Source organism: Rhea americana, unplaced genomic scaffold, assembly GCF_003343005.1.
Source record: "Rhea americana isolate MKP2758 unplaced genomic scaffold, rheAme1 scaffold_545, whole genome shotgun sequence".
NCBI lineage: Eukaryota > Metazoa > Chordata > Aves > Rheiformes > Rheidae > Rhea > Rhea americana.
Window position 1 is genome coordinate 114,835 of NW_028186696.1, and position 14,347 is coordinate 129,181.

Genomic DNA, 14,347 nt, shown 5'->3' on the forward strand with positions numbered 1-14,347 from the left:
TTTTTTTTTTTTTTTTCCATTCTCTCTCTCTTATTTTTTTCCAAAGCGTTTTCTGCTGGAGACTGTGTAGCATGTTGCGATGCTGGAATGCCAATTTCGGGGAAAGGGAGGGGGGCGAGAACCGAGAAAAGCAACAAAGGGGGCGAATTTCTTCCTCTCTATCTATCCTCCTTCCTCTCTTTCCTTTTCTCTCTCTCCCTCTCTCCCCCCTTTTTTTTCTCCCCTCCTTCCCTCCTCTCTGACAGAAATGGAGCGCATCTTCCGCCCCTTTCGTGCAGCTGATCTGTGGTTTAGGTAGTTTCATGTTGTTGGGATTGGCTTTTAGCTCGGCAACAAGAAACTGCCTTAATTACGTCAGTTAGTCTTCATCAAGGGCAGCCGTTTCCGCTAGCCGCACGCCGCTCCGCCGTGCGCGCCCCGGGGCGCTGCCTGCGCCCTGGCGCAACTGGCAGCGAGCGCGGGCGAGCCCAGAGCCGCCGAGGCGCTGGCGACCGCGGGTGCGGGCAGAGAGGGGTGGGGGGGCGCTCAGCACGGCCAGGTCCCCCAGTCCCCAATTATTTTATTTTATTTTTTTATTATTTTCTGCCCCAAATCTCTCTTTTTTTATTATTATTATTTTTAATACCCCCCCACGCCGCCCCCCTCTATTGTTTCTGCTCCGCGTATAATCGAGGCGGACAAAGGAGCCCGGCTTTTCCTGCCAAATTATTAAACGAGGCTCGCAGAGCCGAGCACCTCGGCAAAGCCAAGGCGGGATGGTTGGCAGGGAGCTAAGGGCTTGCCCCTCTCCTTGGGTTGTGATCTCCCTTTTGGGGGGGAAATAAAATAAGATAAAATAAAGGAAGTGGGGAGAAAAAAAAATCCCCCCTTTCTGTGCCCCCAAAATAAAATCAATAAATTCCCAAAGCGGTGGCTGCCCGCTCGGTCATCAGAGTGAATCGTGCTGGCCGAGGGGGTCTGGGGGGGATATTCGTGCTGGAGGAGCCCCTGTTGCCATCTTCTGCGCAGCCCTTCGCAGGGTTGAATCAGATTAAGTTGCAGCATATTACGTTTCTTGAAGGTGCTCCGAAGAACAAAGCCGAAACTGGGAGTTTGCAACTTATCCTTTGCTCTGGCTACATCACAGCAAAAGCAGAAGATGTAAAATTTAATAGCCATTTTACATGCTATAATCGGGGTGTGGGGTTTCACTTGCAAGAACACGGCTCCTCTGTCGCTGCTGGTTTAGCCTGGATTATGAATTACTTTCCATTAGGGATACATATAAAAGCTAAGTAACTGTTGATTAAGAAAATCAGACGTCTGTGTTACATGATCGGTATTTCTCAAATGCAAGGTTATATTCTTCCCCTCTCCCCCTCCCCCCAAAAAGGAAAAAATATGCTGTACAAGTTGGGAAAGTTTTATCTGCGTGTCAGTCGTTCAATCCAAAAAAGAAAAGGGACTGAAAAAAGAAAGAAAAATTAGCCGAGATGACACGGGAAGAGTATAGGAATAATGCTTGTGATTAGTGATGTTGGTAAGAAGACAAGTAAATATGCGGAGGAAATAAATAGAGACAAGTCTGCTCAAGAGTGCACAAGTGCTTTCCGGGTATTCTCGGTGTGTTGTGTGTTTTTCGAGGAAACCCCGAGTCCAGTGTGTGTTGGTCTTAGAGTGCAAAGGCACAGGTTGGCGTGGAGAAAAAATAAAGTGTGAAACTCAAGGTATTTGGACTTTTCTGGGGAAGCAAAATGGCAGACTGTCATATTTTCCCAAGCCAGCTTCAGATCTGGTGGGAATGGTGTATTTAGGATATTTGTTTCTTTTTTCCTCGAGGATTATGATATTTCAGGTGGTTTTTCCCTCCCGTGACTTCTTACTTGTGAGCCCCAGAGCAAAGTTTCTGTACAAGTAGCGGTTTTCGATTGCAAAAATAGAAATGTTCCTGCTCCGTATTATAGACGCTTGGTCTTGATACCACCATCTAGATGATGCAAAGGATGTTGAATAAAATCACGTGCGAAAACAAAAGTGAATGTGTAGCCCTAAACCATCGGTTTTAAACCATACTGTTTTTCTTTATCTGCTGTGTTATGTATGATGTGTTTTAAGTATGCAAAGGACGAAAATGTCGCGGATTTGATCCAAAGCAATGTTGCGGGGAGTACGGCTATGTTCAAAATCCCTTCAGGTTGAACACACAAGGCTGGGAAATGTAATATGCAACCTTAAAGAATGGAAAGGAAAGGGGGGAAAAGGAAGAAACTCATTCACGATACTATAAATTAATATTTTAACAGCGACGATGTTGATTACTGCTACTTTTAACCGTAATTATTTGATATTAGTGCTGTGATAATTGAATGATTTAAAGGATTCATTATAAATATGATCAATTTGCCTTCTCTGTATTAACTATCTGCAGATTTCTTTCCCTTTCTTCTAACAGCATGTGTAAGACAAAACAATATCTGTTCTGTGTATATTAAGATTGATTTTATTTCTAAGAGACCACCCCCCTGGAGAGAAAGTGAAGAATCTAAAGTTAATATATGTTTAGCTACCCAACTCCAGAAATGCAATAAAAGTTAAAATCTCCCCTACTGTTTTTTAATTATGATATTAGATCGGGAAGAAGGACGGTGGGAATTTATTGCTTTAAGTGTTTTGTATATATATGTGCCTGCTTCTTATGTAAAAACATGGGTAGTCAAAAAGACACCACGCTGTTCGCCTGCATCTTCCTGCGCATAATATTGTTGGCTTTGTTGCTCGTGTTCACGCACTTTCTGATGCTGTTATCGGAGTAAAATATTAGCGATATTACGATGCGCTGAATTGCATAATTTTTCTTGCGTCTGTTCGTATAATGCTGCTCTCCCAGCAGGTGTAATTTAAAAACCTGGAGGCTTTTCGCCTCTGTGCATGTGCGTGCGGGTGCATTGCTTGTGTGTGAACTTTATGCTTTGCTGCTAGGGGGGACTTGGGGGCTGTTTTGCAAACCACCACCCCCCTCCAGCAGAAGAAAGGGGTCTGGGGAGTGGAGGAAGAGGCTGGGGGAAGATGTGGTCGCGCTGATAAACCCTCCCGTTTCGGGGCGCGGGGGGAGCTCAGCTGTACTGCGCGGGGCGGTTTTGTTGTTGCTGCTGCTGCTGCTGCTGCTCTTTAGCGAAGCTCTGCTGGGTTCACGGAGCCAATTCGCTTCGCTTGACTTTGGGCAAGTCTCCCGGCGGTTTGGCTTTCCCTTCCGGAGACGTTGCCCGCTGTAAGGCTGGAAAATAAACTGGCGTAGAGGAGGAGTATGAACAGCAAATGTCCCAAGGTTGTTATCTTTAGGTGCCTGACTCAGCCACCAACTATTTCCATAGGTATTGGAGCTTACAGAGGATGCTTACAAATGACTATTGGCGGTGCTTGGCGGGTGTGTGTGTGTGTGAAGGGAAAATAAAGACACTAGAAGAGAATTTGCCTCAATATTCCCCACTTTAAGCCAGATCCGCCGTCGATCCGGCTTTAGCGCTGCTCCTGCGGGATCCGCTTGCACCAGGCCGGAGGCAGCGCTGGAATCCAGCGGCTGCAGCAAACCCCCCCCCCCTCCCCAGCCCCGTCGCCCTCCCCGGGCATGGGAGGGGAAGAGGAGGAGGAGGGGGGGGTCGTCTCCCTTGGAGGGCACCAGGCTCTTCCCAACACCTTGGGCTTGCTTGCAAGCAACGGCAGCAGCCCAAACAATAGTCTTTGCAGACACAACTTGGAGCTCGCAACTATAGTTATCTATGCTAATTACAGGGTGTCTGACAGAAACATAATAAATGTAAAGGGAGAAGTATAGAAATATGTTTCTTCAGGCAGTGTGCTGTTCGCCGCTCTGGGTTCAGGCTTGTTTTCTCGCTCTGCTTTTAATTTGCTTCTCCGGGGAAGAAAAATCATGTCCCCTTCTGTTGACCTGCGTTTCGCATCACACCCAAAGCCGAGCTAACCTGGCACCCTTCGGAGAAGGGCACCGAGCGCAGCTTTATTTTCTAGCCCTGKCCGGGTTGTTTCAGAGCAGCTTCTGTTTGTGAACATCTGCAGCAGGGGTTCGTCTGGTGGAGACCTGAAAATTTTGGAAAGGACACCATAACACACTTAAATAAATTGTTCTGAGCTTTAATTGCACCTCGGAATTTATTGTCTATTACCCGTACCTCCAACACTGGCGAGACAGGAATTCTTAGCAACAAGCGCGGGGGGGGGGGAAGCACTTAAGCAGGTAAAAAACTCCTTCAGGGTCATTTTAAACTAATGCTGATTTTATTTGCCTTGGCTATCACTCCAATATTGAGTTAAATTTAAGTTTCATGTCGATATAAAGCAATGTGCGTGCAAGTTCCATCAGCCAGCTGGTGTCCAGGGGACCATTTTCTATAAGAGAACTTTGAAGAAATTCAGAAGAAATATGATTTTCAGGTACTCAAAGAATTTAGCGGGGGGGGCGACACAAAGTGTATATAGGCTGCGACCGCACTGCTGCCAGATTCGCGGATGCTGTTTGGCCTGAAATTAATCTTTTTCCATATTTATTGACATTAAGAGATAATCCTGGAATAAATAGAGGCGTTTGGGGGCATCAGGAATTATTTCCTGGCCTCGTCAGAGAGTCTGCTTTAGATTCATTCAATCCATTGTGTGTATTTTTCCCACTTTTTTTTTTTTTTAATAATAGGAGGAGTGAAGAAGGAACAAAAGCAAGAGAGAAAGAATTTGGGCAGGCAAAAAGAGAAGAGGAAGGGAATGGGAAAGGCCAAAGAAAGAGGCGGTTTGGGGGGAGGTTGGAGGAGGAAGAAGGCAACTTAATTCTCTCGCAGGGCTCCAAAGGCGGGCGAAGCGGCGCGCTGCCGCCTGGAAGCTGGAGCTGGCCGCAGGATTACTTTCGTTTCGCTTATGGAGAGATATGAACCCAGCACCGCCCTTAATTGCTCCTCCGAGGCGCGGGGTGGAGGTGTGCGAAGGAGCCGAGCAGGAGCCTTTTTTTCTTTCTTTTTATTTTTTCCCTCCCCTTTTAATTATTATTATTATTTTTTAATCCGAACTTGACAGTGTTGATTGAACCGAGGTGGAGGGGGGGACAGTGCGGGTGGGTCTGGCCGGGGCAGAAGCTCCACTCGCTGCTTGCTCAGCCCTCGGGCCCTGGCTGCAGCCTCCCGGGGCCGCGGCCGGGGGGCTGCCCGGGCGGCTCCGGGGTGCTTGGCGCTGCCCCTCCGAGGGGGGGGGGGAAGGGGGAGGAAAACATCCAGGCCTGATGTTACAACAAATCCCCCTTTCTCTTTCCCCCCCAAAGGGACTGATGGTTAGCATCCTCTTTTTGCACAAAAAAAAAAAAAAAAAAAAAGGGGGGGGGATCAGCAAAAAACAGTGTCAGTTAAGCGCGCGTCGTGCCCACTAGCTTCCTCTCTGCTATATATATAAATATTTTATTATTATTAGGATTATCTTTGTCTCCGCTCCTTAAAGTCAAGGAAGAGCAAAGCGAAAGCAAAAAGGGTTTGGAAGCGGAGCGGGGAGCCCGGCGGGGCGCGCAGGGCAGGGGAGGGCTGCGGCGGGGGCTGAGCACACGCAGCCCCTGCGAGGAGCAGGGCACGAAGCGCTCAGCTCCGCCAAGGTGTCAGGAGTCGCCTGGCCGGGACACTGCTCAGACCATGCCGTTCATTTTCTTAATTTACGAATCGACTAATTTTCTTCGTCCCCCCCCCCCAGAAAATATATATATATATATATTCATATAGCTTGTGGACTGCTCRTGTTAGTTTTGCTCCGTGCAATTAAGTTTCTTCCCCCTACTGAGTGCGAAGGGGAGATATTCGCCTGTCTGGAAGAGATGTGGTAGTTCTCCATCATTTCAGAAGAAGTAATCTCCCATTAAGCAAGTCTCGAAGCTTTTGTGGAAGCCTAGGAGTCTAACCGGAGAGTGCATAAAAGCTGCAAGATAWCCTTGCAGCCGCTGAATCTTATGGCAAGGCGTGCTTTAATTCCAGGGTGGATATCTGCTTGGAGACACTGCTACTTAAATGAAGAATATTTCGGGATATGGCTGTATTTGCCCTGCACTCTGAATGGACTTTATTTCTCTAACTTTGCATTCATCCGTGGGGATGGTTTCACGTCGAGTTAGACGTGGAAGGACAATATTTTACGCGGGTTCTTACTGTATGATAGAAGCGTGCAGCTAAATGGGGAGAAAATTTTGTCTTGAGCCATGCCTGTAGCTTGCTTTAAGGTGAACTGTCTCCATCTCTGCTTTGTGCTGCTTAATTCTTAGAGACAAGCAAGCCCTGAATGATGAAAGGGGTTTGTATTTTCAACGCGATGATTTCTTTTTCTTGTTTTATTTTTCATTCTTTCTTGTTTTCCTTCTTTTTCTTGTTTTTATTTTTATTTTTTATTTATTTTTCTTTTTTTCTTTTTCTTTTCCTTTTTTTTGGCGGATTGATGCTACAACAAGCTGGAGAGTGAATAATTCTACGTGATGCAGGTTTCCGGKTGGAATAAAAGAAACCTTTGCAAGTTTTCCTTTGTGTAACGCCAAAATGCACCATTCACGACTAATTTAGTGACCTTGTCTGCTTGCATTAAGGTTACAAAACCTACTGCTGCTTATTAAAACTCTCCTGGTTGGGTAACCTCTGCTCGTTTGGCGTTTCTTATGTGGTGCTTTTGGTGCTTTCGGACACTTTTTCCTCTGAAAAAAAACTCCACACTGACTCTGCTTTTCAGGGTTTCTCTCGCTCTCTGCAGGCTCAGTCATTCCTTTCTCTATCTTTCCCTCCCTGCTTTTTTCCTTCCCCTCTCTCCCCTTCTGCATACGTCTGCAGACAACCACTCTTCTCTAAGGATCCTCTTTAAAATATTCCATCAAAGTGTATAAAAGCCAAGCTGCTTCTTCCCCTTCACATGTCACATCCCAGTATATTAGCAGGCTTGCACAGTAAGTATTTTTTAAATGGGAATAGATAAAAGAATGATGAGTATATCTATATATTTTTTCCCCCGTGCGCATAAAAATAACCGTCATTGGAGACCTGTGATTGACAGATAAATTGGTCTCGATAAAGGCCAAAGAAGACATTCTACTCCTGCAGGAATATTTCCCTTTAAGGGCTCACATAAAGCACAGGACTTAAAACGGAATGAGAAATAAATTCTGTGCCTGAGCGAGTTGAGGACTTTTCTCTGCGAATTTGGAAAATCTCGAATGCCTTCCCAAACTGCCCCCACCGCACATTATATTATTTTAAAGTTTTTCTTTTTTTTTTCCGAGAGGAAAATCCTATTTCTCGGGGGCAGACTTGCCCCCTTGCTAAAGCTCTGTGGATTAAGGTGCAGGCTTTATGTCTGCTCAACTGAGACACGTAACTTTCTAGGGTCTGGGGGCTCCTTTCSCAGCATCAGATCTTCTCTCCTACTTACTGCTGGGTCCGCTTTTATCTCTTTTCTCCCCAGTGCTCAAATTTCCTATGCAACTTAATGAAAAAAAAATAAATAAACGTATATATTGTGTTATGTGCGTTCATGGGACTTGCACACACGGTACCTAATGAATGTCAGTGGTGAATGCTGCACCACTGGAGACACACTGCCACCCCTCTCTGCCTCCTTGGCTGCCTGTCTTTCCCTAGCAGGAACCACCACAGCTTTCTGAGCCCACACTTTTTTCTTTTTCTTTTATTTTTTTCCTTTTTTTCCCCCCTCGGACTTGCAACATTTTTGACCATCTCCCTCTTTCCCCTCCAAGTCACCACAACCCTATAACACCCGAGGTGATGAATTGCCCTGGACAGCCTGGACATTATATATATATTTTTTAGGGGGGGGTGCTTCTTGGGGAGAAAAAAAAGGTTATTTTTGATTAGGTATTTCCCCCCACCCCTTCCGGATAAATCGCCTAACTCTATTCTTTCAGACTCCAATGGGCGTGAGCTATTTACCTACCTGTCTTTCCTTACAAAGGAAAGGTTATTCTTTCCAAAAAGCAGGCAGTATATCAAAGATTTTTTTAAAAAAAAACAACGCACCCAACTTCTTCCAGTGGTTTGGTGTAACAAGAAAAGTTTCCACACATTCAGAAAAAAAAAGGAAAAAGAAAAAAGAACAATAATGTGTCAAACACACATTGTTGCTTGCTCCAAATACGCAAAATCTTGCTCCTTCCCAGCTACGCCTTACAGCTGAAACTCAGTCTCACAGTTTTATTTAATGAACGACACATTTATGAACAATCAAATGATCCTCGTAAAAATTTTATTGAAGGACATAAAAACATCCACGACTACTTGCCGAATAATGCAGCCTTTCACTGCAAAAGCTTTTTTTTTTTTTTTTTTTTTTTTTTTTTTTTTTTTGGTGGTGTGTGTGTGTGCTGGCGTTATTATTATTATTTTCCCCTCACGTTTTAAAAGGTGATCCTCTGATTTTTTTTCCCCCGTCAGAAGACACTTATTTCTAAAGCAGAGCTAGGGGTGCCTGCGCCCCACACTTTCCCTAGCTGCTGAGCAAGCTGACGATCAGAGGCTGCAAAAAGATGAGGCAAAGCTCCAGGCGCGCGTAGGCTGAGAGCCTCTAAACCCAGCTGCTTTTCCCGAAGTGGGGTGGGAAGCCCGACTCTACCACACTTTGAGCCGATGCCTTATCCACCGATATTCCATTTAATGTATCCATTATAAGCCTGCGAGCTGCAGAAGCAAAGGACAGAGACAAATTACGTCAAGAAATAGTTCCTGTGCTACCTTCCACAATTACCTTCCACCTTCCACAGCACCAGAGAGGAGGGGAAAAAAATAAATAAATAAATAATAAAAAAAAATCCCCCGGTCCGCAAGGCAGAGCTGCCGGGGGCTAATGAAATGCAAGCCTCCCGCCTCCTAATATCCGCATTATTTCCGCGAGTTTTACGCAAAGCCAGGTCGCATAGGCGCTATTAAAAAAAAAAAAAAAAAAAAAAAAAAGACCTGCGGATTGATCCACGCTATATTTTTGGGTAAATACAATCACGTGAGGGCGGGCAGCCAATGGCACACTGGGAAAGGCTGAAAAAATAATTACCTGCCCTGATTGTTCTATGAGAAGATAAAAAGTACACATACAGTTCATACAATAATCTTATGAATGTAAAAGAGGGGGAAACCATGTCGGCTTCGGGCCCCATAAGCAACTATTATGTAGACTCCTTGATAAGCCACGAGAACGAAGAGCTCTTGGCCTCCAGGTTCCCCACCACTGCCTCCCACCCGGCTGCTGCCAGACCGTCAGGATTAGTGCCGGACTGTGCCGACTTTCCATCGTGCAGTTTCGCCCCCAAGCCGGCCGTTTTTACCACCTCCTGGGCTCCCGTGCCCTCGCAGGCGGCCGTGGGCTACCACCACCACCACCACCACCCGTACGGCCCGCAGGCGCCCGTCGGGGCCGAGCCCAGGTACATGCGGACTTGGCTGGAGCCCCTCGCCGGGGCCGTCTCCTTCCCGGCCTTCGCGCCCGGCGGCCGCCCCTACGGCCTCAAACCCGACGGCTTCGGCGGGCGCCGGGCGGAGTGCGGCCCCGCGGACGGCCGCGGCTACGCGGATTACATGTACGCGGCTCCCGGGGAGCTGAGAGACAGAGCCGCGCAGACCCTGCCTTCCCCGGAGGCCGAAGCCATCGCTGCCAGCAAACACAAAGAAGAAAAGCACGAATTAGACCCTAGTAAGTCGAAGTCATTCTTGTTTACGACCGGGGAGGCATTACAGCTTTCCAGTACCGTACTCAATAAAATGGAATTACCTTTAGAGAGCCCCTGCCCTAAAACTCCAGATATGCAGGAAGATTTTTTTTTCCTTTTTTTTTTTTTTTTTTTAATCCGCCCGGCAGGACCGCAGGACAAATATCTGTACTTTATTTTGGGCTGTTTAGTCTATTTTTTCTTAAGGGGGTCTATTGGCTTCTTTGATCAAATATTCATCACCTTCCTTTAAAAAAGAGGGGAAAAAAAAACAGACTGTGAGACAGAGAGAAGGTTAGACAGAGCGAGGAGCCTCTTTGCTTTCAAATATTCCCACTTTCAGAGAACAAGGAAGAGTTGTAGTTATCTCCCTGCTGGCTGGAAGTGAGTGTTTTGATGTGGGTTTTTGGGGAGGGGAAAAGAAAARATATCTGAATAGATGCAGAGGTGTCTCTTTATCTATTTTTAAAAATCAATAAAAGCTCCCCTGGTGTAATTATTCCTGAAATATCCCRACACGTGGGAATAAATGAAAAGGTGGGTACCCTGGGGAGAAAAGGGGGGAAAAAAAAAGCCGCGAGGAAAATTAGAATTGTAAAGGTATAAACTAAGTGTGTGGAAGAAGCTGAGGGCAAAAGGSAGTGAGCGCAGGACATTGGACCATACACTTGAAGAAACCCCTTCTTCAGTCCCAAGTGAGAGAGAGGGAGGGAAAAAAAAAGAGAGAGAGAGAGAGAGGAAAAAAAAAACACAAAACCTTGAACATTGCAGCACGGGGCCGAGGAATCAGGTAACCACCAGCCCGAGCCTAAGTGTCTCCCTGTAAGCGATGCAGCCCAGCTGAGCGGGCACCCCCAAACCCCGCGGGGAGCTGCAAGGCCAAAAAAAAAAAAAAAAAGAAAAAGAAAAAAAGAAAGTCCCTGAGCAAGCAAAAAAATAGTAATAATGATAAAAAGAAAGTCCTTGCAGCGTTTGGGGGGAGCTGGGCTGCGGGGTGCGGGGTGCGGGTGCACCCCCGCGTGCACCCAGGCGCAGGGGCGAGGGTGCCATGTGTTGGTTGAACCCCCCCCCTTGGCCTAACTCGCTGCTGAAATGCCGATTTCCAGGCGATAAGCTCCGTGTCAGCGGATGTAACCACCTTTGTGCCTCTCTGTATCACGCTCTGCGTCTAAAATACATACATCCATACACACACACATATATATATATAATTACACGCGAGCTGGTGCCAAGCACCCTTGTGAGCARAGTGAGTTTGAAGGAGCAGGGACAGATGGGTGCTCGGCTGGCAGAGAGCTCCCTAAACCGCGGAAAAGCAAAATATTATTCCAAGAAGGAAAAAATACCCTATGTTATCCCGTAGCATTTTCGTCCTGACCAAGTGGGGCAGTGGCAGTAACGTGAAAGGTCCTTTTAGGCTAGAAAAACCTATTTCTGGCAGCCAGTGGGACATCTTGCGTGTCATCCTGATGATATTGAAAAAATAAACTCGACTTTCCAGGTCTTTGAGAGCTTCTAGGGAAAGTATTGGAGAGCAGAGGTTGTAAAAAGAGTTTATGGGCCTATGAAATGGTGGGAATTTTGACTTTTTATGACTATGTTCTTAGATTACTGCTAGTAGCAGTCATGTGGATAATTATTATTTTAAACCCATTGCTACAGTTTTATTTACTGAAACTTTTATGTGAGAACAGCAGCAAAAGAAAAGGAAATGACCCCCTCCAAAATAAACATATTAAACTCTTCTGAAGGTCACTTAAAATATTTAGGTAAGATCTGCTAATTAAACAGGTTTCTTTCTAGAGATATATCTGGTCGTGGAGGGGGGAAGGGAAGAAAGGCAGCTGTATACATTGATTTTTTTTTTTCAAAAAAAAAAAATCTTCTTTCTCAGACAATCCCGTCGCAAATTGGATTCATGCGCGCTCCACGAGGAAGAAAAGATGCCCTTACACAAAGTATCAGACCCTGGAACTGGAAAAAGAGTTTTTATTCAATATGTACCTTACACGGGACCGAAGGTACGAAGTAGCCAGAGTCCTTAATCTCACTGAACGCCAAGTCAAAATCTGGTTTCAGAACAGGCGAATGAAAATGAAGAAAATGAATAAAGAAAAAACCGATAAAGAACAGCAATAAAGTTGGCAAAGTCCAGCCGTTGAGAAACGAGGGTGGAAAAAGAAAAGAGGCTGGTTTTGGGGGTTTGAAATGTTTCTGACTTTGAATGTGCGGATGAATGTTTAGCATTATAGTCAAACACGGCGAGCGTTTTGGAACACGAGTCTTTTCTAAAATGCAACTAAATAAAAGAAAGATGTTTGGGGGGTTTGTTTTCTTTTCCTTTCTTCTTCCTATTTTTTTTGTGTTGTCCTCCTCAGAAAACAAACACGCAAAGTACTTGAATTTTTTTTAGTATTTTATTTCATAAGTTAAACTTATCCAGTATTTTTATTTTTTAACTTCGTGAGCTCGTGAGTTGAATATTTTGTACAAAAAAAAGCGAGGAAGAGAAAAACATCAAAAAAGATAAAAAAAAGACTTAAGGGAATATGGCTCCATGATGTCCTGTCATAGTGTTGAACGTTTCTGCTGTACTGATTTCGTGTATTTTATTCTTGTCTCAGAACCGTTCTGTAATATTGTTATGTTCGCTATTGTAGAGCAGCTCTATGTAAATATACCTAACGTCACGGGAAGGGGGGAAAAATGAAAAGAAAAGAGAAAAAAAAAATCTCAGCATGTAGGTGTCTTTTTTTTAAACAAAAAAAAAAAAAATAAAATAAATCTCGAGCAGAGGAGCAGCCCCCGGCTGCGGCGGGCGCCGGGAGCGCCGGGGCCGGTGGCCGCAGCCCGGGCAGAGGCGGGACCGGGCACCGGCGGAGCGGAGCTTTCCGCTTCCTTCCCCGGCAYTTTCTTATTTCACAGTAGCATAATAAAAGGCGCTGAGGTAAGGGTTTATATGTGCCATCTATTTTTTTTCCCCTCTCCTTCTTTTTTAGATTGAGATAATTAATTGTACTAATTTATGACCCCGGGCGATCGAAGTATATGTAAAAAGGCTAAATATGGATGCTGGGAATAGAGGAGCTGGCAAAGGCAGCCGCCGCTTGCCAGCCACTCCCGGGTAGCTCCTGCATTAGCGATGGGTTGCCAAAAACTTGGAGCGTGGCTGGAAGTGCTGCTTCTCGCCAGACAGGCTGAGCTGCCCAGGGAGAAGGAAGAAAAAAAAAAAAAAGGATAGGGGGAAGAAAGAGAAAGAGCAAGGAGCTAAATGTGTGCTGGCGGTGCAAATTTTCGGACTAAAAGGCAAGCTTTCCCCCTAACCCCTACCCCCTTTCGCCCTCCACAGGGTAAGAAAAAAATAAAAATAAATAAAAATAAATAAATAAGGCTGTTTGCTGCGGAAAGGTCAAACCCCACCATCCTGCCAGGGCGAAACGGGGGTTTCTGGCGCTGCAGTGGTTTGTGCGAAGGCGAGAAAACACGCTGCCCCCAGCGCGTTTGAGCCGGGATTTATCAATGGTTTCTTCTCTGGGCGCTTTCCAGGCTGCTGAATGAGAAACAAGAGGCAGGAGACTGTATAAAAAACGAGCAGCGAGGGATGTTTAATCATAAAAAGTTGTTATAGGGCCCTTTCTTTAATGAAATGAGTGGAGCGGCGTTTTAATCTTTCTAATCAAAACCAGATCAGGCGAGCAAGATATGTTTGTCGCCCTCGTCCCAGTTCCTCCGAAATCAAAAAATCTGGAAGCGATTACTTCTGCTGATCTCATAAAATATTGCTCTTTAATATTTCTTACTTAAACATTCGGAGGGTTTCTTTCCCTTGCCTCATTCTTGTCCTCGCTTTTAAAGCGCGGGGTCTATTTTTGTCGCTGGAGAGGGACMCGGTCTGTCAGTGGAAACATCACTGGAGCAGGGGGAAGCTAAAAGCCCTTTTACAATCCCAGTTTTGTGCCGGCTCTGTTTGGAAAACCTTAACAAGCGCAATGAAATGGTTAGGTTAGAAAACATTTTAGCAGAGCGAAGATTTATGGACCAAAAAGGAAAAAAAAAAAAAAAAGAGAGAGAGAGAGAGAGAGAGAAAGGGAAATCTTTCTACCTCAGACATGTCAATTCATTTATTTATTTTTATCTCCCCCTCTCCCTTCTTAGGAGGCTTATCCCGACTTTATTAAAAATATATGTATATATCCTGCAGGGTTGGAAAGCTGCTCGCTCACGTTCTTTTTGCAAGAAGGGCGAAATGGACCCGTTTCCTTATTAATTAAGAGCGTCTCATAACCGTCATTTGGACAGGGCTTTGGGAAGGAGCTTTCGGCTCTGGAAAGGCGGGTGGAGGCGGGGGCGGAGGGGGGGGGAGAGAGAGAGAGAGAAGCTGTCAGGCGATGTTTAGCGATGTTGAAAAGGCATGATGTATGGAAGTTCATTTTGGCCCCCTTTCATTCAGACGGATCCCATTTCCAGTGCGACCACGGGCTGCTCCCTCCCTCCCTCCATCCCTCCATCTCTCCCCCCCCCTCCAACCTTCCCCTCCCTCCGCAGCCGTCGCTCGGGCAAACGTCCCATCGGAGCCGACGGGCAGCGCCGGAGATGCCCCTTTGTCTCCATAGAGCCGGGGGTGGGGAAGATTTCGGG

General features: G+C 45.9%; 1 protein-coding gene across 1 annotated transcript; it reads left to right on the top strand.

Moving 5' to 3' along the window:
- Positions 1-8,366: 8,366 nt before the first annotated feature.
- On the top strand, positions 8,367-12,927 carry HOXC9 (homeobox C9). The gene is made up of 2 exons (XM_085318614.1): positions 8,367-9,693; positions 11,604-12,927. Exons 1-2 carry the CDS (start codon positions 9,117-9,119, stop codon positions 11,846-11,848), a joined length of 822 nt encoding a protein of 273 aa, XP_085174740.1. The 5' UTR covers positions 8,367-9,116; the 3' UTR covers positions 11,849-12,927.
- Positions 12,928-14,347: the final 1,420 nt, after the last annotated feature.

What these genes read in the sequence shown, in the direction of transcription:
- HOXC9 (XM_085318614.1), top strand. Translation starts at nt 9,117, where the DNA reads ATGAATGTAAAAGAGGGGGAAACCATGTCGGCTTCGGGCCCCATAAGC. An exon ending in AAAGCACGAATTAGACCCTA is followed by an intron (nt 9,694 to 11,603) that starts GTAAGTCGAAGT and finishes CTTCTTTCTCAG; the next exon opens with ACAATCCCGTCGCAAATTGG.